This window comes from Hevea brasiliensis, chromosome 14 (genome assembly GCF_030052815.1).
Source record: "Hevea brasiliensis isolate MT/VB/25A 57/8 chromosome 14, ASM3005281v1, whole genome shotgun sequence".
NCBI lineage: Eukaryota > Viridiplantae > Streptophyta > Magnoliopsida > Malpighiales > Euphorbiaceae > Hevea > Hevea brasiliensis.
In genome coordinates, this window is record NC_079506.1 from 59,614,046 (window position 1) to 59,640,091 (window position 26,046).

At 35.2% G+C, this 26,046-nt stretch overlaps 1 protein-coding gene across 3 annotated transcripts in view; it reads right to left on the minus strand.

The window, feature by feature from the left end:
* The window catches only part of LOC110658357 (uncharacterized), a 37,272-nt gene extending 12,780 nt beyond the window's left edge, over positions 1-24,492 (minus strand). Inside the window, exons 1-7 of one of the 3 annotated variants that reach the window (XM_058135467.1) lie at positions 24,365-24,492; positions 24,208-24,267; positions 23,442-23,494; positions 22,947-23,024; positions 11,002-11,026; positions 10,870-10,902; positions 10,627-10,748 (exon numbers count right to left, since the gene is read on the minus strand). In XM_058135467.1, the coding sequence (XP_057991450.1) occupies positions 10,627-10,748; positions 10,870-10,902; positions 11,002-11,026; positions 22,947-23,024; positions 23,442-23,444 (261 nt within the window). In that variant the 5' untranslated portion in view covers positions 23,445-23,494; positions 24,208-24,267; positions 24,365-24,492. Of the gene's footprint in view, positions 1-10,626; positions 10,749-10,869; positions 10,903-11,001; positions 11,027-17,867; positions 17,887-22,946; positions 23,031-23,441; positions 23,495-24,207; positions 24,268-24,364 lie in introns of those variants that run through there. The other 2 variants (XM_058135466.1, XM_058135468.1) reach the window with 2 other exon arrangements.
* Positions 24,493-26,046: the final 1,554 nt, after the last annotated feature.

Consider the following 26,046-nt stretch of genomic DNA (forward strand, 5'->3'; position numbering starts at 1 on the left):
ACAAGCCCTTTTTCATCACCAGTACTCTTAGTTAAAAAAAAAGATGGCACATGGAGGTTTTGCATAGACTACAGAAGGTTAAATGAGAAGACTGCTAAGGACAAATTTCCTATCCCCATTATAGATGACTTGTTGGATGAATTAAATGGGCCCAAGTATTTTCCAAAGATTGATTTGAGGGCTGGTTATCATCAAATCAGAATGTAGCCTCAAGATGTCCCTAAGACAGCATTTAGAACTTACCATAGTCACTTTGAATTCAATGTCATGCCATTTGGGCTGACAAATGCACCAGCCACATTCCAAGTCTTAATAAACCAGATCTTCCAACTTCATTTAAGGAAATTTGAGTTGGTGTTTTTTGATGACATTCTCATTTTCAGCAAGGATTGGGAATCTCATTTGCAGCATTTGGAGGAGGTTTTTCTTATGGAAAGTCAATCACTATATTATCTCTCTGTATATTCTATATTCTGTATTTCTATTTAGGATTTCTTCCTAATTAGTAGAACACAATTATAGGAATCAATTGTATATATATACCCATGTACAGATTAATTGAAATTAAGGAGAATCATCTCTCTTTCTAGATGGTATCAGAGCAGATCATCTATCTAGGGTGACTATTTGTTCTCACCACCCAGCTCAGGAGAGACCTTGGCCGCCGATCGGCCGTCCCCTCCGATCCGGTCGTCGGAATCCAAGCGCGTGAGGCTCACGCGCCCAACTCAGGTTCTCGCCATTTCTTCACTCACCGGCGCATGGAGGCGCGTCCGCCTGCATTTCGACTCCGATCAACATAGCCGGCGTCGCCTCAACCTCCTCATTCCACCACTGTGTGCTGTTGCCTGATCTAGTACACCATTAAAGGACTTCTGAGGTTTGACTCTCATATCCTATTTCGGTATTTGCTTGATTTGTGATTTTGGATTATTTTGCGGCTGTTAGCACTTTGGATTAGCGTTTTGGTTAGTTTTCTTTGTCTCAACAAATGGCAGACAATAAGAATGTTATTTCTGATGTGATTCCGGTAATGACTAAGATCACGGAACACAAACTTAATGGTTCAAATTACTTGGAGTGGAGTAAGACTGTTAAGGTTTATTTGCGTAGCATTAATAAGGATGATCACCTTACTAAAGACCCACCTACTGATGATACACGGCAAACTTGGCTAAGGAAGGACGCTCGATTGTTTTTGCAGCGTCAGAACTCGATTCATAGTGAGGTAATTAGTTTAATTAATCACTGTAAATTTGTTAAGGAATTGATGGATTACTTAGATTTTCTATATTCTGGTAAAGGGAATATCTCCCGTATTTATGATGTTTGTAAGGCATTCTACCGTGCTGAGAAAGAGGATAAGTCTCTCATGGCTTATTTTATGGATTTTAAACGGGTATATGAGGAACTTAATGTATTGTTGCCTTTTAGTCCTAATTTGAAAGTTCAGCAGGCCCAACAGAAGCAACTGGCTGTTATGAGTTTTCTTGCAGGTTTTCCTTCAGAGTATGAGACTGCTAAATCTCAAATTCTCTCCGATTCTAAGATTTTCTCTTTGAATGAAACGTTCACACGGGTCCTTTGTACAGAGAGTACTCAATCTTCACAGCCTGCCAGTAGTGCTCTTATTAGCCGTAATCCAAATGGACAACAGGGTAATAGAAGAGGAAGTAGAGAAGGAATTACAGGCAACAGAGGTAATCAGCGTAATGGGGAGGCTAGTTCTAATCAGGACTCAAGATGAGTCATTTGTTATTATTGCCATAAGTCTGGCCATACAAAATATAATTGTCTGCAACTTCAGAGAAAAAATCAGCGATCACAGATGGCAAATATGACAGCAGAGGATGCTACAGTATCTTCCTCTGAGAAAACTGTTTTGGTATCTGCAGAGAATTTTGCCCAGTTTTCCCAGTATCAAGCATCTCTAAAGCCTACCAGTTCCCCTATCACTGCGATCGCTGAGTCAGGTAAATCCACTACATGCCCCTCATCCAAATGGGTTATTGATTCTAGTGCGACAGATCACATGACAGGTAATTCTAGTCTTCTATCTGCTTTTCAATATTATCTCACTTCCTCTACTGTTACTTTAACTGATGGTTCTACTTCTTGTGTCATGGGTTCTGGAACTGCGAACCCAACTTCGTCAATTTCTCTGTCATCTGTTTTGTGTCTACCAAAATTGTCTTTTAATCTACTTTCTGTTAGTAAACTTACTCGTATCTTAAATTGTTCTGTTTCCTTTTTTCCTTACCAGTGTTTGTTTCAAGATCTTACGACGAAGCAGATTATTGGTAGAGGACGTGAGTCAGGTGGTCTCTACATTCTGAAAAATCATGTACCGCGATCGCTTGTTTGCTCCAATACCTTAACACTTCTTGAAGCTCACTGTAGATTGGGCCATCCTTCTTTGTCTACCATGAAGAAGCTGTGTCCTCGGTTTCGATCTTTATCAGTACTAGAATGTGAGTCGTGTCCGTTTGCAAAACATCATCGTTTGCCTTCTGTGTCTAGAGTCAAACGGGCTTCATCCCTTTTGAGTTAGTTTATTCTGATGTTTGGGGTCCTTGTTCTATTACTTCTAAAACTGGATTTCATTATTTTGTTACTTTTGTTGATGATTACTCTCGTGTTACCTGGTTATATTTAATGAAGAATCATTCTGAGGAAAATCTTGTGCCTTTTGTAATGAAATCAAAACTCAATTTAATATTTCTGTGCGCATATTAAAAAGTGACAATGCCAAAAAATACTTTTCAGCACAATTTCAGTCTTATATGACACAAAATGGCATTTTTCATCAGTCTTCTTGTGTTGATACCCCATCCCAAAATGGCGTGGCCGAAAGAAAAAATCAGCATCTTCTTGAGGTAACTCGTGCTCTTCTTTTTCATATGAAAGTTCCGAAACACTTTTGGGCGGATGCAGTTTCTACGGCATGTTTTTTTATCAATCGTATGCCGTCTTCTGTCATTAATGGGGATATTCCTTATACTACTTTGTTTTCTACAAAATCTTTGTTCCCTGTTGAACCCTGTATTTTTTATTGTACCTGTTTTGTGCGTGATGTACGTCCACAGGTTACTAAATTGGATCCAAAGTCTCTCAAATGTGTCTTCCTTGGGTACTCCCGGCTCCAAAAAGAGTATCGTTGTTTCTCTCCTATTCTTAATCATTATCTTGTTTCTGCAGATGTCACATTTTTTGAGTCCACTCCATTATTTCCTCAATCATCTATGTATGAGAGTCAGGGGGAGGAGGATGATCTCTTAATATATACTGTCCAACCAATGTCTAGTCCTCTCCCACAGTTTGTTCCTTCTGTCTCTAAACCTACTCGACCTCCCATTGTTCATGTTTATTCCAAGGGATTGGAGATTCCTGACTCAGATCCTCCACCAGCTACTTCGTTGGGAGATCATGTACCTCATACTGATCATGATTCCATAGACTTACTCATTGCTCTTCGTAAAGGTAAGCGTTCATATACTTATCCTATCTCTTCTTTTGTTTCTTATAATCAATTGTCTTATTGTTCACGGTGTTTTGTTACTTCTTTAGACTGTTCCTATCCCTAATATTGTTGGTGAGACACTGTCCCATCTTGGCTGGTGTGCTGCTATGAAAGAGAAAATGGAGGCTTTAGATGCTAATGGTACATGGGAACTGTTGCCTTTGCCCACTGGTAAGAAAGCTATTGGTTGCAAATAGGTATTTACAATAAAGGTAAATTCTGATGGTTTTGTGGCTAGGTTAAAAGCACGCCTTATAACAAAAGGATATGCTAAGACATATGGGAGTTGATTACTCTGACACTTTTTCTCCTGTAGCTAAACTTACTTCTATTCGTTTGTTTATCTCTTTAGTAGCTACATATGATTGGCGCCTGCACCAATTGGATATCAAGAATGCTTTCCTTCACGATGATCTTTAGGAAGAGGTGTATATGGAGCAACCACCTGGGCTTGTTGCTCAGGGGAAGTTGGGTAAAGTTTGTAGGCTTCGGAAGTCTCTTTATGGCTTGAAACAAAGTCCTAGGGCCTGGTTTTGGAGATTCAGTGAAGCAGTACAGGAATTTGGTATGCAAAAAAGTAAGTGTGATCACTCAGTATTTTATAGGCAATCTAAGGCTGGTCTAATTCTCCTGGTAGTCTATGTGGATGACATTGTCATTACTAGGAGTGACTCTGCAGGCATTTCATCTCTTAAAACCTTCCTCCAAACCCAGTTTCAGACTAAAGACTTGGGATTGTTAAAGTATTTCTTGGGCATTGAAGTTATGAGAAATAAGAAGGGTATTTTCTTGTCTCAAAGAAAATATGTCCTCGATCTATTGATAAAGACAGGAAAATTAAGTGCTAAGCTTTGCAGTGCACCAATGACTTCAAATTTACAACTGTTAGCAAGGGATGGTGAGTTGTTTGAAGATCCACAGAGATACAGGAGATTGGTAGGAAAATTGAACTACCTTATAGTCACTCGTCCTGACATTGCTTATGCCGTTAGTGTGGTAAGTCAGTTTATGTCTTCCCCAACTGTTGCTCATTGGGAAGCCTTAGGACAAATCTTGTGTTATCTGAAGGGTGCTCCAGGAAGAGGTTTGTTATATGGTAATCATAGGCATTTGAATTTTGAATGTTTTTCAGATGCTGACTAGGCTAGATCTAAGGTTGACAGGAGGTCAACTACTGGATATTGTGTTTTTGTTGGAGAAAATTTAGTGTCTTAGAGAAGCAAGAAGCAGAGTATAGTTTCTTGATCTAGTGCTGAATCGGAATACAGAGCCATGACACAATCAGTATGTGAGGTAATGTGGATACTTCAATTACTAGATGAGACAGGTTTTAAGACCTCCCTGTCTGCGAAATTGTGGTATGATAATCAAGCTGCTCTCCATATTGCTTCTAATCCAGTATTTCATGAGCGGACCAAACATATTGAGATTGATTGTCATTTTGTTCATGAAAAGATTCAATAACAGAACACATCAAAACTGGAGAGCAGTTGGGAGATATTTTCACAAAAGCTCTGAATGGAGCTAGGATTAACTACATTTGTAACAAGTTGGGCATGATTAACATCTATGCTCCAAGTTGAGGGAGAGTGTTATGGAAAGTCGATCACTATATTATTTCTCTGTATATTCTGTATTCTGTATTCGTATTTAGGATTTCTTATTTAGGATTTATTTAGGATTTCTTCCTAATTAGTAGAACACAATTATAGGAATCAATTGTATATATATACCCATGCACAGATTAATTGAAATCAAGGAGAATCATCTCTTTCTACAGTTTTTAAGATCTTGAAAGAGCAACAGTTTTATGCTAAACAATCCAAGTGCTCCTTTGGGCAAACAGAAGTAGAGTATTTGGGGCACATTATAACTGCTGAGGGTGTCGCTACTGATCCTAAAAAAATTCAGGCTATGCTGCAACGGCCAACTCCAATTTCTGTTAAAGAATTGAGGAGTTTTTTGGGATTGACAGGGTACTACAGGAAGTTTGTGAAAAACTATGGCATAATTAGCAAACCTCTTACTGATCTTCTCAAGAAAGACTCGTTGCAATGGTCTGAGAAAGCTCAAGAGGCATTTGATACTCTTAGAAGAGCCATGACAGAAGCACCAGTACTTTGCATTGCCAGATTTTAATCTTCCTTTCATTGTTGAAAATGATGCAAGTAATTGGGGTATAGGGGTTGTTCTCCAACAAAATGGCCATCCACTAGCTTATATTTCCAAAGCTTTTGGTCCTAGAAATCAGTCCATTTCTATGTATGAAAAGGAATTATTGGCAATTACTTTTGTCATTTCTAAGCAGAAGCATTATCTTGAGCAGGGTCAGTTCTTTATTAAAATTGACCATGAGAGCATCAACTACTTGCTCGAGCAGAGGTTACATACTAATAGGGTTGAGCATTCGGTTCAAACCGAACCGAACCGAATTAAATTATAAAAACCGAACCGTAAATTTTAGAAACTGAACCAAACCGAAATGGGTGAAAACCCGAATCGAACCGAACCGAACCGCTCTATTTCAGTTCGGTTCGGTTTAAACCGATCGGTTTAATTTTTTATTGATTTTTTAATTTAGACTTGATTTCAAGTTATTTGGTCTAATTTTAACTTTGGTTTGAACCTAATAACCATTAATCAATGAAATTAAACAATTAATATATATAAAATTAAATATAATTCATAAATTTTTCATAAAAATAAATCAATTCAAAAATCGATTCAGTTCGATTTAGTTTGATTTGACTATATAAAATACTATTCGAAATAACCAAAATTTTTATAATGTAAAACCGAACCGAACCGATTGAATTTTAAAACCGAACCGAATTGACTCGGTTCGGTTCGGTTTTTCAGTTTGCACCGAATTCTGCTCAGCCCTACATACTAATCTACAGCTAGGGGTGGCAATTCGAGTTGATGGGTCGTGTTCATGTCATGTCAACACGCGACACGAATACGATTAAGGTCGATACGAACACGACACGATTAACAAATCGTATCAAAAATTTAAACACTAACACGACCATTCTATTATACAAGTTACACGACACGATACGATTAATATTAAATTGTATTAGGTGTATTCAATATGACACGACCCATTAAACACGAAATAACTCATTTAACACGGTTTGACACTAACTCATTTAACACGGTTTGACACGACTTAACCCATTTAACACGCTACATAAGTGAGTTCATGATTCATAGTGAGTCACGGGTCAACATGTGACACGAATATTAAATCGTGTCATAAACGTGTCAAGTCGGGTTAGCGGGTTAACCCGTGACACGACACGATTATAACCGTGTCATAAATGGGTCAACACGAATTCGACACGAACACGAATAAGCCACCCCTATCTACAACAGAGGGGGATTTCTAAGTTGTTGGGCCTTGATTATAAAATTTTATATGGAAGAGGGGTTGAAAATAAGGCACCTGATGCCCTATCAAGGAAACCAGTAAGGCAGGAGTCATTTTGTGGTGCTATACACTCTTCTATTACCCCTACATGGATGGATAATCTCATTCAAAGTTATGATAAAGATTGCAAAGCAACTCAATTAGTGCAACAGCTATCTTTAGACAGTAATGCTCATCCAGGGTTTAAATTGTGGAATGGTATTCTTTATTTCCAGGATAGGTTGTATGTCGGTTCTACCACAACTTTGAGGAAGCAATTGATTGAATTATACTATAATAGTGCTTTGGGGGGACACTCAGGAGTAAATGTGACCTATTTGAGGCTCCAAAAGCATTTTTTCTGGCCTGGGATGTTAAGGGATATCATGGTATGGATTCAACAATGTGACACATGTGCAAGGTGCAAAAGTGAACATTGTGCTGCACCAGGACTATTGCAGCCATTGCCTATTCCTACTCAAGCATGGCAACACATTACAATGGACTTCATGGACCACTTACCAAAGTCGAAAGGGAAAGACACCATACTGGTGGTACTGTGTAGATTCACAAAGTATGGTCACTTCACACCTTCGGCTCATCCATATACTACTGCTGCAGTAGCTAAATTGTTCTTGGATAATGTGTTTAAACTTCATGGAGCACCACTTACTATTATCAGTGATAGGGACAGTTTTTACAAGCCTATTTTGGAAGAAGTTGTTCAAATGCATGGGCACTACTTTGTCTTATAGCTCTGCCTATCATCCTCAATCAGATGGGCAGACCGAGGGACTTAACTAGTGTCTAGAGGCTTATGTGTGATGCATGGTTCATCTCAAACCATCAACTTGGTGCAAATGACTTTCACTTGCAGAGTGGTGGTATAATTCATCCTCCCATAGTGCCATTAAGATGAAACCTTTTGAGGCTTTGTATGGCTATAAACCATCCTTCCTTCCAATCATTCCTACTAACTTGCCCTCTGTGGGAGCAGTGGGGGACTTTTTACAACAGAGGTGGCAGCTGGATCAATTGCTTAAGGAGAATTTGCTGATGGCTCAGAATAGAATGGTACAACAAGCTAACAAGCATAGGTCTGAAAGGGAATTTATGGTGGGAGATTGGGTTTATTTGAAGTTACAACCTTATAGGCAAACTTTTGTGGCATTAAGACACAATTTGAAGCTTTCTTCTAAGTATTATGGGCCTTTCCAAATCCTAGCTAAGATTGGGACAGTGGCCTACAAGCTTCAGCTACCACCTACTTCTTCAATCCATCATGTATTTCATATGTCTATGTTAAAGAAAAAGTTGGGCAGCAATATTGTTCCCCTTTCTGAGTTACCTACAGTGCATGAAGATGCTGTGATAGTAGCTCCAGAAAAGATTCTTCAAACTAGAACCATTACTAGAGATCAACACCATGTTTTTCAGGGGTTAATCAAGTGGTTGAACCTTCCTGTAGAAGATGCAACTTGGGAAGACTATTCTTTTATTGTGATCCAGTTTCCAGAAGCTAAACTTTCTTGGGGACAAGAAAGTCCTAATGGGGGAGGTATTGTTACATATCAGAGAAGACGACTGAGGCAGAATAAGGGTTAGTTGTATGAATTGTAAGTGGAGGGAGAATAGTTGTCAAGTAGCTAGTTATATGAGTTGTAATTGTAGGGAGAATGGTTGTCAAATAGCTATCAAGTAGTTATAAACTCTGTTGTAGTTCATTATAAAGGCATTCTGATGCTTTCTCGAGAAATAACAATTCTCTCTCTCTTCTGATTCTATTTCTCTCTCCCTACTCCTTCCTCCTTCCTAAATTCTTCTAATTCTTCTCTATTAAGATTTCAATCCTAACAAGAAGACTTGCAAGTCAAGGACAAGTTTATCGGAGTTGACTATGGCAAGCAAGGTGGCCGGAGTGTACATCACATGCCAGCGCATGTGATAAGTACAGTGATGCTATGGCGGTGCATGGAGGTTAACGGCAACCAGATTTCAGAAGCAGACTCGCCGGCAGGTGTAGTTGCGTCCTAGATGGGTGGTGCAGTCCACCTCCCTCTAGAAAAGGGTGTATAGAAAGATAGTGCCGTTTTCAACAAAAAACTGGGTCAGGCCATTCTCTGGCTCTGATACCATATAAAATAGAAAGGAAGGAGAAAAGAGAAAGAGATTTCGGAGGAAAAATTCTGTCACCTTTATTCAAGCCATACACAGCTATATATACACATTACAAGAAGAGAAAGTTTAGGAAAACTAATCCTAAACCAACTCAGATACTACTCCCCTATTAGACCTAGGAAACTATAGCAGTAGGGGATAATCTTAACAGTTGTTACCAGTTAAGTAACGACCAGTAACAGTTGTTACCCACTAAGTAACAGCCAGCAAAAGCTGTTACCCATTAAGTAATGCCTGTAAAGGCTATTACCTCTACATAATGGCCATTTCCCATTACAATTTTTTCCACCTTTATAAATAAGCACAAGTAACATAATAAATATTAAATCATTTTAGGAAAGCACCACATGTTAAGGTGGATGAGAATGTTAAGATAAGAGTTGCAGAGATGAGAATGTTAAGGTGGATGAGTGGCCATACTAGACTAGATAAAATCCGTAATGAGAGTATTAGAGAAAAGGTAGGAGTGGTGCCAATTGAAGATAAGTTGAGAGAAGGGAGATTGAGGTGGTTTGGTCATGTGAAGCGTAGACATACGGAGGCTCCAGTTAGATAACTAGAGCACATTAGATTAGAGGATAGAAAGAAAAAAAGGGATAGACCTAAATTGACTTGGAGGAGAGTAGTACAACATGACTTAGAAGCATTACACATTTCTGAGGATTTAACTCAAAATCGTTCAGAGTGGAAAAAGAGAATCCATATAGCCGACCCCAAATTTTTGGGATAAAGGCTTAGTTGAGTTGAGTTGAGTTGAGTTGTAGGAAAGCACCACATGTATTCCCTTTTCTTTGTTAATATAAAAAATTATCGTCTTTATTCTAAAAGCTTAATCAATGTGCAGCAAAAGAAAGAAAGCAAGAAAAAGGAGAGAAAGAGAGACCGGGCAAGGAAGAGGGGGGGGGGGGGGGGTGTGCACCCTTAACCTTTGATTGAATTTTTAGTCTAAATAATTTGTTGCTTGCTAATTAAAGTGAAAAAGTAATATGATGATAGTATATTTTTCTTATTTAATGCTTGCATGGCATAAAAAATAGATATTTTATTATTACTTGCGTTCATATAGGAAAATTTCGACATAAAAAATTAGTAGTTGAATTACTAGCAAAATGAATTTTGTGGAGAAAACCATTTATTCTTGTCCATTGTCTGATCTGTGCTTTATATAAATAATTTTACTAATATTTCATAAAAAATTTGAGCTTTTTTTTCTGTTGCAAAAACATATCATCCTCTATTTTTTTTTTTTTTTAAATTAACTTTATATAATATTATTTCTCATTTAAAAATCTATTTTCAGTTCAAAATTTATTTTAATTTTAATAACTTCATTAAAAGATTAGATGATTCTGCTATTAATATATAGTTAAAGGGATCAATTAAAAATTTGAGAAAGAATAAATGAGCATATAATTTAAAGAAAGGTTAATTTTGTCATTTACACTAAAAACAATCAAGATGGATTGCAAATATAAAATGGAGTGAAAAAAACACCGCCCTATTTTTTAATGCTTACCCAGTATGGCATATAAATCATGCCTTCTTCTGCAATAAACTCCAGAACCCCACAATGAGAGACCCGCTCAGCAGCATCATTACGAAGCTCAAACAACATTGGATAATCAATATGCAAAGATGCTGCATGATTGCATCTAAGATTAGCATTCTATACCTGTAATCATGATTCCTTACAAATAAAAAATAATTTAAATACCCTCAGAAAAACCCAATTGTAAAGCCACTAACTAAAACAACTAACCGAGGCGATCAAGGGCCGAGGGAGGCATTATAACTGTAACAACAGAAACAAAACAAAAACAATATAAAAAAATAAAGATACAGAAGAACAAAAAAAGGTACAATTGCAAGTATATGAGCTTGAAAGACTTACTTTTATCACCACTTTCAATCTGAGGCTGCAAGGCAGCAAAAATTAAAGAAAAAAAAATCAGCATCACGAGAAAGGGAGGACCAAATTACAAAAAAAAAAAAAAAAAAAAAAAAAAAAATTCCAAACTTTATCACAAAATTGCAAAATAATCCAACTATTTCAATTTTGGCAATTTAGGCCAAATTGAAACAATTTGTTGCAATTTTATCCAGTCAACAAAATTTGGTCAAAACTGAATAAAATAATAATATTTTTTAATTAAAAAATAAAATATAATTCTAATTTTAATATTTCTCTCTCCCATAAAATTCCCTCCCTGTCTCTCTCCACCGAATTTTTCTCCCTCTCTCACACGTTCCCTCTCAATTTCTCTCAATCCACCATCTCTACAACTCCAACCACTAGAAATCTGCTATACAGCGCCCCTGATGCTGTCCTAAAGATTGGACCCTGCACTGGGAAAGTGGCCATCATAGGCTTGAGTGAATCACAGTACCTGCCCTAGCTTCTTTTCTTTCATCTGCTATGGCTCCACCTTCTTCCATTCTCATCTATAGTTTGATCTTTTTCGTAGAGTGTATGCTCGTAGAGTTCAAATAGTAAGAGAGAATAGGGGATGCATGTTGGGGGAGAGAGAGATAGAGGATGGATGGGAAGCAAGGAGAACGGGAATGAGAGATGTGAAAAGAGCAGAGAGAAGAAAAAATATATATTTAAAATTATTTTTTTATTAATAAATGTTATTATTCAATTTTGACCAAATTAGTTAATTGGATGACATTGCAACATATTATTCAAATTGGCCTAATTGTCAAAATTAAAAGCACTAGATTAAATTGCAATTTGGCAAAAAGGTTTGGATTTTTTAGTTATTAATTTAGGCCAAGGCAGAATTATAATAAAGTCTTGCATGATCAAAGATAATAAAGCTTGTGCAATACTGATCATAAGCCCATGCATGATCAGTGTGTACGAATAGAACTAGGGGTGAGCAGTTCTCGGTTTAAACCGAAAAACCGAACCAAATTAGGGTGATCAGTTCGGTTTTTTGCAGTTATAACCAAAAGAACCGAATGACATAAAGGGCTTTATTTTTTCTATGGCTTTAAGGAAGGCTTCAGCCTAGGACAAAATTAGGGAACCCTAACCTAATATGGTTACACACCTTTCTCTCTATTCTGTATACAATTGCTGCTGTACCTCACTGCTCACTTCCTCCCCCAAAACGAAAATCCCCCTAAAGCTTTATAGTCTTACACTTGATTGTTGCCAGTCGGCCTTGCATGCAATGTGTGGTTTACTCTTTCTCCTTCAGTTCTTCATGAATCGCGAGTCATGCATCCTCGGTCTCTCGCTGCCGTCTCTCTTCTATGTAAGCTCCCTCTCTCTCTTTTGAGTGTACTTTTCTTTAATTCTTTCCCTATTTGACTCTTTAAGTTACTAAAAAACAAAGTTGTTTATTTGTTATGTTTGAACTTTGAACAGTTCTAGAATTTAGAGTTTATTTTCTTGAAAGATTTAACACCTGAAAGACTAAAGCATCCAACTTTAAACTTTGTTTTTAATCTACTGTCGTCTGTTGCCTACTTGCCTTCTTCCTTGGATCTTCGGTAATCGGTATTTTTTTTTTACTGTTGTTTTTAAGTTGATTTTTTATTGTTTGTTGGGTAATGAATGTTGGCATCTGAAATGGCCTAATGTTGGTAGAATTTGAAATGCCGGTGATTGATATGTTTAATGTTAGTTAAATTACATGTGTTTTACTTCAAAACTTTTCCTACCTTTGTTATTTTGTTTAATGTTTAGTTTAGTGTATATAAAACTTTTATGAGAAAAATTTCCTATTAATCCCTTTCTCATGTTATTTTCTTCTCAATTTTTTTTTTGGGTTTCACATAAATAAAATCTATTTCAATATTGTCATGGTTGTTTTCTATGTAAATTTGATTTGATATTACATGAGCTAAAATTTTATGACAGTGGTTTTCCTATTTCAATTTTGAGAGTTTGATGTTAATGTATTTGGAGTGGAAGAAAGAAATAGATTGATGAATGATGAATTATCATATTTTTCTACAAGTGAGACTCATCCCTTTTTCAATGAGCATCAATTATTGTGGGTTGATTTTCTTGGGAAAAAAGAACATATTATTGTGATTTTGAAGTTCAATTGCTTGAAAAATGACTTTATGAGATGATTTAATTACTTTCGTGAAAGATTTAAAGGTATGTGTGTTGAATGCTCTTTGATTTTGATGAGGAAGAGAATGGATTCTCATGTTTTTTTATTTAAATTTTAGAGAATGTAGCATCCAGTATGTTAGGATATGAAGATATCTATTATGTCTGGTTGGTTGCTGCCCATATCAGACAACTCTAGTATTGCTTCCTTCTTAATTGATTTACACTATAAATGCAATGGTTGTTATAAATTAACAGTTGCTTCTAATTTAATTTTAATTCATTGTTTACTCTTGTAATAGGTAAATATGGATTCTTCAAGTGGGAATCATGAACCAACAAGCATGACTTACTCAAATCAAAGTCAAAATGCAACTGCAACAACATCAAAAACGAAGAGAAAGCTCGTTAAGCCAAGATCTCAAGTTTGGGATCACTTCACAAAGTTCAAAAATGATGATGGAGAAATAAAAGGCATGCGTAATTACTATGATAAAGAATTTTGTTGTGATACAAGGAGAAATGGAACCACTGCACTTAGGAATCATATAAATGTTTGGAAAAAGCACCCATATGCCATTGAGACTAGGCAAACATTATTGAATTTGCAATCAAATGAAACTAATGTAGATGGTGAATTAGACACACTATCTAATTGGAAGTATGATGAAAATGCAATAGGGAGGCTCTAATACACATGATTAACATTGATGAGTTGACATTTAAATTTGTCGAAGGTGAGGGTTTTCGAAAATTTATGAGAGCTATATGTCCTAAGTTTAGGATTCCCTCCCGTTGGATTATTTCACGGGATTGTTATACAGTGTTTGTTAAGGAGAGGTCAAAATTGAAGTCCTATTGGAAGAAAAATTGTAAAAAGGTGAGTCTTACTATAGATACATGGACATCTTTACAAAGAATTAATTACATGTATGTTATTGCTCACTTCATTGATAATGATTGAAAGTTACATAAGAAAATTCTTAATTATTGTACTATTACAAGTCATAAAGGTGATACAATTGGTAGGGCTATTGAAACTTGTTTGATAGAGTGTGAGCTAGATAAGATATTCACTATTACAGTCAACAATGCTAGTTCGAACGATGTAGCCATTTCTTATTTTAAAAAAAATGCAAATTGGGGTGTTATTGTTTCTAATTCTAATTACCTTTAAATGAGGTGTATGGGACATATTCTTAATTTGGTTGTTATGGATGTCTTAAAAGATGTTAGTGTGTTGATGTTTAAGTTAAGCGATGCAATGGGATACATTAAGAGTTCTCTTGGTAGATTGAAAAAATTTAAGGAGTGTGCTAAATATGAAAAAATTGAAGCCAAGTTTTCTTTGTGTTTAGATGTTCCAACTAGGTGGAATTTGACTTGATGTTGAATATAGCTCAAAAATATGTAAGGACATTCGAGAGGTACGAGTCACAAGAACCTATGTTCAAGATTGAGTTAGGGGGAGAATGGGGCACCTAATTTTTATAATTGGTCTTAGTGTCGGAAAATTGTTGAAATATTGGCTCATTTTTATGAGTTGAGTTGCGTATTTTAGGTTTCCGTTATGTCACATCTAATACATTCTTTAGTGAGATAAGTGACTTAGCTTTTATTTAGAATCAATGGATGGGTAGTAATTATTAGTAGTATGCCCTAGAGCATATCATGGAATTGTATATTGTAAACATTTATTCTCTTTTAATGGCATGTATATTTTCTTTTAATGTAAATTGTTTATATTTAATTGAAAATGTCCTTTAACAGCTTGTTAGATGTTCCATTCTACAGACGTTAAGAATATGAGTGACGGAACATTCTACTACAAGTGTTATAAATTTCAGTTCACAATCTAGGATACATTATTAGGCATAATTTATCTGGATAGATTGTCATCCTTGTTTATTTTCATCAATTAGTATGAGATACTAATGATATGGAATTGTGAGTCTCATGCCATATAACAAACAAAGTGGGCACTTATGAGATAAGTAGGCTGAACCAGTGACACAAATATGACATATACAGGGAGTTCACTCTTGTCAATACATTGTCATATAGATCATAATAGTGCATATAATCCCTTGATCTGAGATAACATAGTTATCTTATATATAGATGGTTTGAATTTGATACCGCTTTCATGCTTGTACAAGGTATAAGTATATGAGCATGTATTGGCTCCGACTAGTTATATATGGAGATAGGTTAGTCAAGATGAGATCCGTTACCCTAAGTAAATAAGGATAAAATCCTATGTCCATTTAAATTGTTCTTGACAAGTCAAGTTCCTGGTCAGGATAGATAGATTTCGTCAGAAAAGAATTGCCGACTGAAAAGCCTCATTAATCAAGAATTAGAATTAAAATGAAGACATATGGTTCTAAGCATTAAGAGTTTGACATAAACCATGACTCTAGCTAGAATCGAGATTTTGTAACGGAGAGATTTTAGTGCATGGTATGTATGATCAAAGTTTATGAATTAGGGAATAATTCATAACTAATTGGGCAGTCATCGTTCATTATGCTAGATGTCAATTACGATTTATGAGAACTTAAATAAAAAGGGAATTTCATTTTAAGTATGAAATAATTCCAATAATATTAAAGAGTTAATATTATTATCATTGCTAATTAGTAATGAACCCAGTAAGTCACAGACATAAGAACAATTTGATCAAAGCAAAATTAAATTGATTAAATGATTTAATTAATTAATCAAATTAATATAATTAGTTTGTAATTAGATTGTAAAGTCTCTAGCATGACTTTAAACTAAATTTATCAATAGAAGTATTCAAGTTAATATTTAAAATATTTAAATATAAACTTGATTAATTAAGTATAAGGTAGGAAATTAATTTTGGTTAATTTGGCTTAGTTTGACTTGGTCAAAGGGGAGAGAAAGTGCTTAATTAATTAGTATTTTTTTATACTAATTAATTAAAATTTTAATTTCTTTAATTATCTTAACTTGACAAGTGGACTAATTAAGATTAGAAAGCACATTTAATCTTTGAATTATGCGCGGACACTTGTAAGGTTAAAAATAATTAAGACAAATTAAAATAAATAAAAGGATAAGGAAGAAAGGAAAAGTGATTATCATCTTCCTCTCTCTCAAGTTGGCTAAACCACCTTCTCCCTCTATAGCCAAATTCTTTTCTTCCTTCCTTGCTTAATTCAAGAGAGTTTAAGTGTTATAACTCTTGAATTAAAAGTTGAGAAAGTGTTTCTCTTCATTTCCATCAAGCTAAAACCTAAAAGCCCTAAAAATCTCCTCCTCCTACCATTGGCCGAATCAAAGGGAAAGGATCCAAAGGTTTTTGGTTCATCAAAGGAAGCTTTGGTCTTCTTGTTTGTGTGGACAAGCTAGAAGATCAACAATTGGTAGTCTTCACTACCCGAATTGGTGTTTGAATTTGATTCTGCGTCTAAGGGTTAAAATTCACTAAACTTTAACTTGTTAATTTTGGGGTTTTTGTTTTCTAATGGCAATTAGACATGTTGGCAATTGAAACATAATTTGTTATAACCAAATTATGTGTTTTACAATAGCATAAATGATTTATGTGTTGCATGAAACCTTAGGGTTAAGAAAATTTTAAAAATTGCTAACTTTGTGTCACGGGGCCACTTCCTAGCTCAGACAGTAGTCCCGTGCGGCGCCTAGACTTCCACCCAATCTAGGCCAGCCTACTCGTATTCAAGGGTCTTTCCCCTTAAAGAGGATTTCCAATATCCTTATCAAGGGTCTTTCACGTAGCTAGCCTAGTAACTGAGCATCCATATTCCTTGTAGCACGATGTCGCTCTTCATCGTGTACATCCACAAGCATCATTCGAAAGCAAGGCAATAAGCAACATCCGACCGTATGGCTGAACCCAAAGCCAATCTAAAATATTATTCCCCTATACCGAGTAGCATCATTGGCCCTTATACCGAGCAGCATCGTCGGCCTTATATGGAAACCTCGGGCCTAGGAGAGACGCGCACCACAAGCCCCTCGGCCTTATAGTGTCCATGAAGCTCCTTCTTCATAGAGACACCGAGCTCCAATCTCTCAACAGCACGATGCCCGCCGCCTAGTACAATGAGTACGTAGGGAGCTCACTTAGAGTCACGCCCTTGCGCCAGTGACCCCGGGGATGGTGGAGAGCTTGACACCAAATTCGGCAACCAGCTAGGCCCGACCGTGCTCACCAGTGGCCAACTAGTCACACCCCCCTAAAGAGCATTAGGAACATAGTGACCTCTGGCAGGAGGAGACATCAGTATGTCTCAGTGGTCACACCCCCCTGCACTTTCTCATATTTATAAAAGTGTCCTCCAAACTTCTCATTCTCATCAATTTTGCCCTTACACCATTTCATAGGCCTACGGCTTGGCTGGGTTTGGCCAATCCTCACAGGGTAACAAGCTGTCCCCCTTACACTTTGCACCCTTAGGTGCATTAATCTTTCAGTAATGATAATGAGGTGAAAATGGGGCAAAGAATGAGGAAAATTTTTTACAAGTATTGGAAGGATATAGATAAAATGAACAAACTTATTTCGTGATAAGTTTGAGTATATGGAATTTTCATTTTGCCAAATACATGGTAAAGAAAACAATAAGTAGTTATTCCAGAAAGTGAAAACATTCATGACTTGTTTAATGAATACAAAAAAATGTACCAACCTGATTTTGAGCAATCAAGTGATAGCACCAGTTCACAGCTCTTAAGAGGTCGTGGTAATTCAATAAATCTTAAGCCAAAATTCTTCTTAAAGCATCACTACAAGAAGCAAAAGTTGAAAAAAAAGTACTAGAGGTTTAGATTCAAAAACTAAATTGGAATTGTATTTGAGTGAGGCAATTCAAGGGGACAAGGAAGATTTTGATATCCTTAAATGGTGAAAAATCAATTGTGAGAGATTTCCTATCCTTGGAAAAATGGCAAGAGACATATTGATTGTTCCAGTTTCAACAGTTGCATTAGAGAGTGTATTCCGTACTAGTGAGAAAGTACTTGATCCTTTTAGGAGTTCTTTGAACCCTTGAATTGTAGAGGCTTTGATATATGCTCAAGATTGGTTAAGTTCCTCGAATAGCCTAATAAATGTTGAGGAAGATTTAAAGGAACTTAAAAAGCTTTAAGAGGGTATGTAACAAATATGGTTTTAAATAACAGTCATTACGTTATGTAATGACCGCTATTTAAAGGTTTTTTAACAGATTTTAAATTTGTAATAGTAAAGGCCGTTACAGCCAATATTGAAAGGTAACGGCTATTACGGACCATTATGTAACGGTCGTAACAATCGTTACTTTTCCAGTTAAAAATTCTTTTCTTTTTTTGACCTCTTTCAAGTGAAATAAAATAAGGGAGCCTTTTTTTTTGGGCAAAAAAACTATATTGACTCATTCATTTTAGCACCTTTTCATTCTCTCTAAGCAACTAAGCCATTTTCTCTCAACTTTCTCCACAACCAACTTAAGTGAAATCATTCATTTCTCTACAAATTTTTGAGCTCAAGAGCATGGATCATCAAATAGACAAGGTAGTTTTGAAGTAAAAGAGATATAAGGGTTGTTTTTTTTTTTCTAATTTTGAGCTATTTTTGAATAATTTAGATAAATACATAAATAATTAGAAATTAATATCAAAGAAAGTTTTAAATTTTAATAATATTTGCTAAGTATAAATTCAGACTTTAGCAAGATAACTCAACTCAACTCAACTCAACTAAGCTTTTATCCCAAAAATTTGGGGTCAACTATGACTTTGGCAAGATAAAATTTAAGAAAAATAAATAATCATAAAATTAACCTTTGAAACTGATTTTCTAAATTAAATAGTAACTTGGACATTTGGCGTTGTTAATGGGAATGTCGGATTATTATTATTATGATAGTCAAGTTGTTGCTCTATTTGCAATGTTGGATTATTATTATTATTATTATGGCCAAATTTGAGTAGGTTCAAATGCATGATCTGACACTATTTAGTAGTCCAAACTATCAGCTTGTATGTGTTGCACAACTGGGTTTTGGCATCAATTACATTTTGTTTTCAGGTTTGGCAATTTAAAAACAAATTGAATTCGGTTTTATGATAACCGATATTAGTTGATTAGTTCGGTTTGATTCGATCCGGATAATTTTGAAGTTTCGGTTTTAAGTTATTATGGTTCGGATCCGAAGCCCGGATAAAGGAGGAGGGTTGCGGTAGGTGACAACCAGCGTAAAAATTTCGTCACACCCTATGATATGGATTCAAATGATATAAACGTTGGGGCGTCCTCTACTAACGACGCGCTACATCGGAGCCCGGGTGTAGTGATAAATATGCAAGGGTGTAGGGCGTTCACCGAAAGCGAGCGCCATGCCGGCGCCCGGGTGTGGTGTTAAGTGAGCAAGGGTTCCCACATCATGGACGGGTGTGGGTAAAGAAGTTAGTCCATAAGACAGATAATAGAACAAATAGTGGAACAGAACACAAGATAGACATAGAAAATAATAGAAGATATCATAGAAGGAGACCAATTAGGAAGGAGCAGGATAGGAGGAGGATCAAGGTTGGTACTTGGAATGTTGGATCACTTACAGGAAAATTAATGGAGCTTGTGGATACCTTGGAAAGGAGAAGGGTGAATATTGCTTGCATTCAGGAGACTAAATGGGTAGGAGAGAAAAGTAAGGAAGTGGGTAATTCAGGGTATAAATTGTGGTTTACCGGAAAGGAGAGAAACAAGAACGGAGTGGGTATAATCATGGACAGGACATTGAAAGACGCAGTAGTAGCTGTGAAAAGAGTAGGAGATAGAATTATACTAGTAAAGCTAGTACTAGACGGAGAAACAATAAATATAGTTAGTGCTTATGCCCCACAAATAGGACTAGACAGTGAGAGTAAACAAAGGTTTTGGGAAGATATGGATGATTTAATGCAAAGCATACCGAATGAAGAGAATGTTTTCATTGGTGGAGATTTGAATGGACATGTAGGAAGTGATAGGCAAGGTTATGAGAATGTTCATGGAGGTTTTGGTTTTGGCAGTCGAAATGAGGAGGGAAAAAGCATCCTGGATTTTGCTATGGCATACGACCTAATACTAGCAAATACCTACTTTATAAAAAGAGAGTCACATTTAGTGACTTTCAAAAGTGGGCAACATAGAAGCCAAATCGACTTCCTCTTAACCAGGAAGACAAATAGAGCTCTATGCAAGGATTGCAAGGTCATTCCAGGAGAGGCTTTAACAAGTCAACATAGGTTGGTGGTCTTGGATGTCAAGTTTAAGAACAATTCAAGTAAGGTCAGAAGAAATAGTGTAGCTCGAACAAAGTGGTGGGAGTTCAAAGGAGTAAAGCAAGTGAAGTTCAAAAATGAGCTTCTTGAGTCTGAAGTATGGAAGCTAGATATGGAGGCCAATGATATGTGGATACAGATGGCATCAAAGATTAGAGAAGTAGCTAGAAAAGTACTTGGGGAATCTAAAGGACATGGACCACCCTCAAAAGAGAGATGGTGGTGGAATGAGGAAGTACAAAAGGCAGTGAAGAGAAAAAGGGAATGGTATAAGAAATTACCTAAATGTGATAATAATGAGGCATATGAACAGTACAAGATAGCAAAGAAAGAGGCAAAAAAGGCAATTAGCCAAGCAAGAGCACAGGCCTTTGAAAAGTTACATGAGAAACTTGGAACTAAAGAAGGGGAGAAAGATATTTATAGATTAGCAAGGAGTAGAGAAAGGAAATGTCAAGATCTCAATCAAGTTAGGTGCATTAAGGATAAAGAAGGAAAAGTGTTGGTGAAAGATGAGGACATTAAAGAAAGATGGAGAAATTATTTTAATGATCTCTTTAATAATAGTCAAAATGGAAATAGCGTGAATATAGATTATAGAACAATAGAAAAGAATGTAAATTATACTAGAAGGATTAGATCTTTAGAAGTAAAGGAAGCACTTAAGAAAATGAAAATAGGTAAAGCCTGTGGACCCGATGAAATACCAATTGAAGTGTGGAAGTATTTGGGAGATATGGGAGTGGCATGGTTAACTAAATTATTTAATAAGATTCTAAACTCAAAGAAAATGCCTGATGAATGGAGGAAGAGTATTTTAGTACCTATTTTTAAAAATAAGGGAGACATACAGAGTTGCTCAAACTATAGGGGAATTAAACTCATGAGCCATACTATGAAGTTGTGGGAGAGAGTTGTGGAGCATCGACTACGTCATGATACTTCTATCTCTCTCAATCAATTTGGTTTCATTCACGGTCGTTCAACTATGGAAGCGATCTTTCTCATTAGAAGCTTGATGGAGAAATATAGAGATGGGAAGAAAGATCTACACATGGTTTTTATTGATTTGGAGAAGGCTTATGATAGCGTTCCAAGAGAGGTCTTATGGAATGCGTTAGAACAAAAGAGGGTATCTATTAGGTACATACAAGTATTGAAAGATATGTATGAAGGAGCAACTAATATTGTGCGCACAAAGTGGGAGGGGACACAAGAGATTTTCCGATCTCAATTGGATTACACCAAGGATCACCATAAGCCCTTACCTTTTACATTAGTTTTAGATGAACCGTGAAACATATACAAGAGAGTATTCCTTGGTGCATGATGTTTTGCGGCGGATGATATTGTTACGATAGATGAGACACGAGAAGGAGTCAATAGGAAGCTAGAACTTTGGAGAAGTACTCTAGAGTCAAAGGGTTTTAAGTTAAGTAGAACGAAGGCAGAATACATGCATTGCAAGTTCAAGAAAGGCCAAACCGGTGATAGGAAGGAGTTAGTTTGAATGGAGTGGCACGTCCCAAAGTAATCACTTTAAATATCTAGGCTCATCCTTCAAGTAGATGGGGATGTGAGGAGGATGTTAGTCATAGGATTAAAGCGGATGGTTGAAGTGGAGACGTGCCACGGAGTTTTATGTGATCATAAGATTCCCAATAAATTAAAAGGAAAATTTTACTGCATGACCATACGACAGGCTATGCTATATGGTAGTGAGTGTTGGGCACTGAAAGAGTCGTATGCATCTAAGATAAGAGTTGCAGAGATGAGAATGTTAAGGTGGATGAGTGGTCATACTAGACTAGATAAAGTCCGTAATGAAAGTATTAGAGAAAAGGTAGGAGTGGTGCCAATTGAAGATAAGTTGAGAGAAGGGAGATTGAGGTGGTTTGGTCATGTGAAGCGTAGACATACGGAGGCTCCAGTTAGACAAGTAGAACACATTAGGCTAGAGGATAGAAAGAAAAAAAGGGGTAGACCTAAATTGACTTGGAGGAGAGTAGTACAGCATGACTTAGAAGCATTACACATTTCTGAGGATTTAACCCAAAATCGTTCAGAGTGGAAAAAGTGAATCCATATAGCCGACCCCAAATTTTTGGGATAAAGGCTTAGTTGAGTTGAGTTGAGTATGGTTCGGATCCGAACTAACCGAATGCTCAGGCCTAAATAGAACTTGCCCTTTTTCATTTCTGTTTCTGCATTCGTCTTGTGTGTGTGTGTGTGTGTGTGTTGGAGAGGAGGGGTGGGGGGACGCGGGGGAATAAAAGAAAAGGTCCCATTGCTAGGATATAAGAACAATGAGGAGTCCCATTCCTCAATGGATCTTATCCATTTTATTAACAACCAATGAAGCATATATTTCTTTTTCTTTTAAGAATTAAACATCTCATTAATTAAAAAAACAACAGATGTATAAAAATAATAAAAAAATAATTAAAAAAATAGAAAAAACCAACCTTTTCAATAAATGATGCAGGGTAACATCGATACGTTTGCTCAAATGACGTTCCATGATATCCATATCCATCAAAAAACTGCATGTACAAGTAACACACTATTAATAAAGATGAAATAGCAGACAACACATTTACCCCAGAAACTCATTACCGTACAAGACATTAAATCATAACAGCAGAAACATCAGTAACGCATGCACCACTATCAGAAGCGACATGGCAGCAGACTTTAAAATAAACTTAATACTACTTTGATATATACTTGCAAATGCATGTCTCCATATCCAACCCACAATGAATAATATCACAATACAGTAACTGAATCATTACAAACCCAAAGATCAAGAGTAAATTAGTTAACTGTTATGAGAAGACTAATCAAATACATATTGAAACCCACCCAAGAAAAAGTACAAGGTACCCATCATTCTAATATCAATCATTATTCATTATCACCAAATATTGATAAAAGATCATAATTAAAGTAAAGCATACCATTTTGTACTTGTATATATCAGTCAACCAGGTAGTCGAGCTTCAACCACACCCTACATAAGTGACAAGATAGGTTTCAAACTACACATTACAATTGAGAAATTAAAAACATAAAACAGACAAGTATATATGTTCTATTAATCTTATGCACCCCTTCATCCAATAATTCTGCATAGCTCAAATGCACAAATAAGAAAGCATTAAGTTTCCATAAACCAATGGAGCTCAAACAAAATTAAATTCAACACAATTAAATTATATTTCTCTTAAATAAAACACAATTTGCAATCTTTAATCAAATGAAAAAAAAAAATAAAAAGAGACTGCTCATTAATTTAGACCCTCAAATGCGCAGAAACTTAATAAATTGAGCTCATTTAGAAAGAAAGGCAAATGAATGCAAACAAACCATGAGAACCAAAAGCTTCAAATCCATTGCTGACCGTAAAATTTCACATGAATTTACCCTATGAAACAACCAGGAAATACTTAAGTGTTTCCTTCTTTAAAAACCAAAATCGGTTCTAGTCTTTTATTGTTTGTTTTGTATTAACTAATTCTTTTATTTATTTAAAAAACTGAATAAATACAGGAACAAATAAATTGGCATCTGAGGTTTGATGTTTGTTTGATGAAGATAAAATTCAACAAAGCCAGTCCCAAACCTTCAAATTTTATTTCAAAAAACCAGTCCCAAGCTTTCAAAATTTACATGTTCATACATTATGACAAAAAATAAATAAATAAAATCCAATCAACTGCTTACAGAGAGAGCAAGGAAGTCTCAATCAGAGATGCGACAAGGTTAGAGGCAGTCGATTGTAATCTATACAGAGATGCAAACAAATTCGAGGGTTAGAATTTGGGACGGCCTAGGGTTAGAATAAAAGATGAACGTATGGGTAGAACGGCTCAGATTAAACCTGTGAAAGAAAAATGATATGGCAATATGACGAGGAGCAAGAATCGAACACACGACGTAGAGAAAACATTTTCTATTGCTAATCGCCGCACTGCATATACTAAAGTAAAGTGCTGCTTTTATTTGATTACTTCAAGTCAGTTTAACCTAATCTGTGCACGTGTGTTAGGGGAGTCGAACCGAATCAAACCGAAGAATTGTATTGAATCTATACGAATCATATAGAATTAAATTTATTTTGATATTTCAGTTCTATTTTTATTTTTTATTAAGAATCGAACCGGAATGATATCGAAATAGAACCCATACTGAACTGAGAACCGAATTTATATATATATATGCTTTTTTATATTTTTGTAGATATATTATATGCTTTCAATATAATTATATATACTTATATATGTAAATATAATTATAAACTAAATAGAATTTAATATTATATTTCATTTTTCTATATTTTCTTAATAATTTTAATTATAAATACATTAAATTACCTTATCATTCTTAATTATAAATATACTATTATCTTATATTAATATATATATATATATATATATATTAATTCTTAATTATATTTGTATCTTATAGTTAAATATTATATGATTAATAAATAATTAAAATGTATATTATATGATATATTATTATATCATATAATATATTTAATCCTAAGTTATATATGCACCTTATAATTAAAGATTATATAATTTATGTATAGCTAAAAGATATATTATATGATATATTTTGTATTAATAACTCAATTCAAAACTTAAATGCTAATTCAAGTATGACTTTTTAAGAAAATAATTATATAAAATTATTTTAAAAACCGATAATAGAGCTAGAATCGTACCGAACCGAACTGGAACCGAAGAACCGAGAACTATACCGAACTAAAACCGAAACAATAAAGAACAGAATTGAGACTGTACTGAAATTTCAAAATTCCAGTTCGGTTATGGTACCTAAGCAAATTCCACACTTAACTAGAACCGAACACCCCTAATTTAACCGATAATAATAAAAAAACCAAAACTAATTAATTCAATGGATTTTTTTTATTTGAATTAAATAGTGTTCATTCCTAATAGAAATAGCATCATTTTTCAGATAATTTTTTTCTTTTTTTAATAAAAATTAGAAATTGATTCACACCATGTATCATAACCAAGATTTTTAAACTTGGCCTGGTTAATGAATTGGTCAACATAACGGGTTGACGGATTAACTTTTAATTAGAATTAATCTTCTTTTAAAATAATAAATTATTATAATTAGTAGTTTGACATATTTTATAAATAATAAATAAAATAAATTTCCTTAAATTTTAATATGTAAATAATTTTAAAAAATAATTTAAATTTTTTAATTTTATTTTTAAATGATAATATTTATCATAAAAAAGTATTTAAAACAAAAATTTCCTAAGAATAAATTTGTTCGCATCAAAAAAAATTAAATATATTAAAATTATATGGAATTGTAACGCTCTCACTTTTTTCGAACATTCTACTGTTCTGATGATTGACATTTGTTCGGACAGTCAGGATGGCTAGAACTACACTTAAACTAGAGTAAAAAGTCATAATATGATTAAATAAAGACTAAGAAAAATTAAAAAAAAATAAAAAAAATGAAGTGTAGATAGATTAAAAGAGCCGGAGGTTACGGCGATGGGTAACCCTA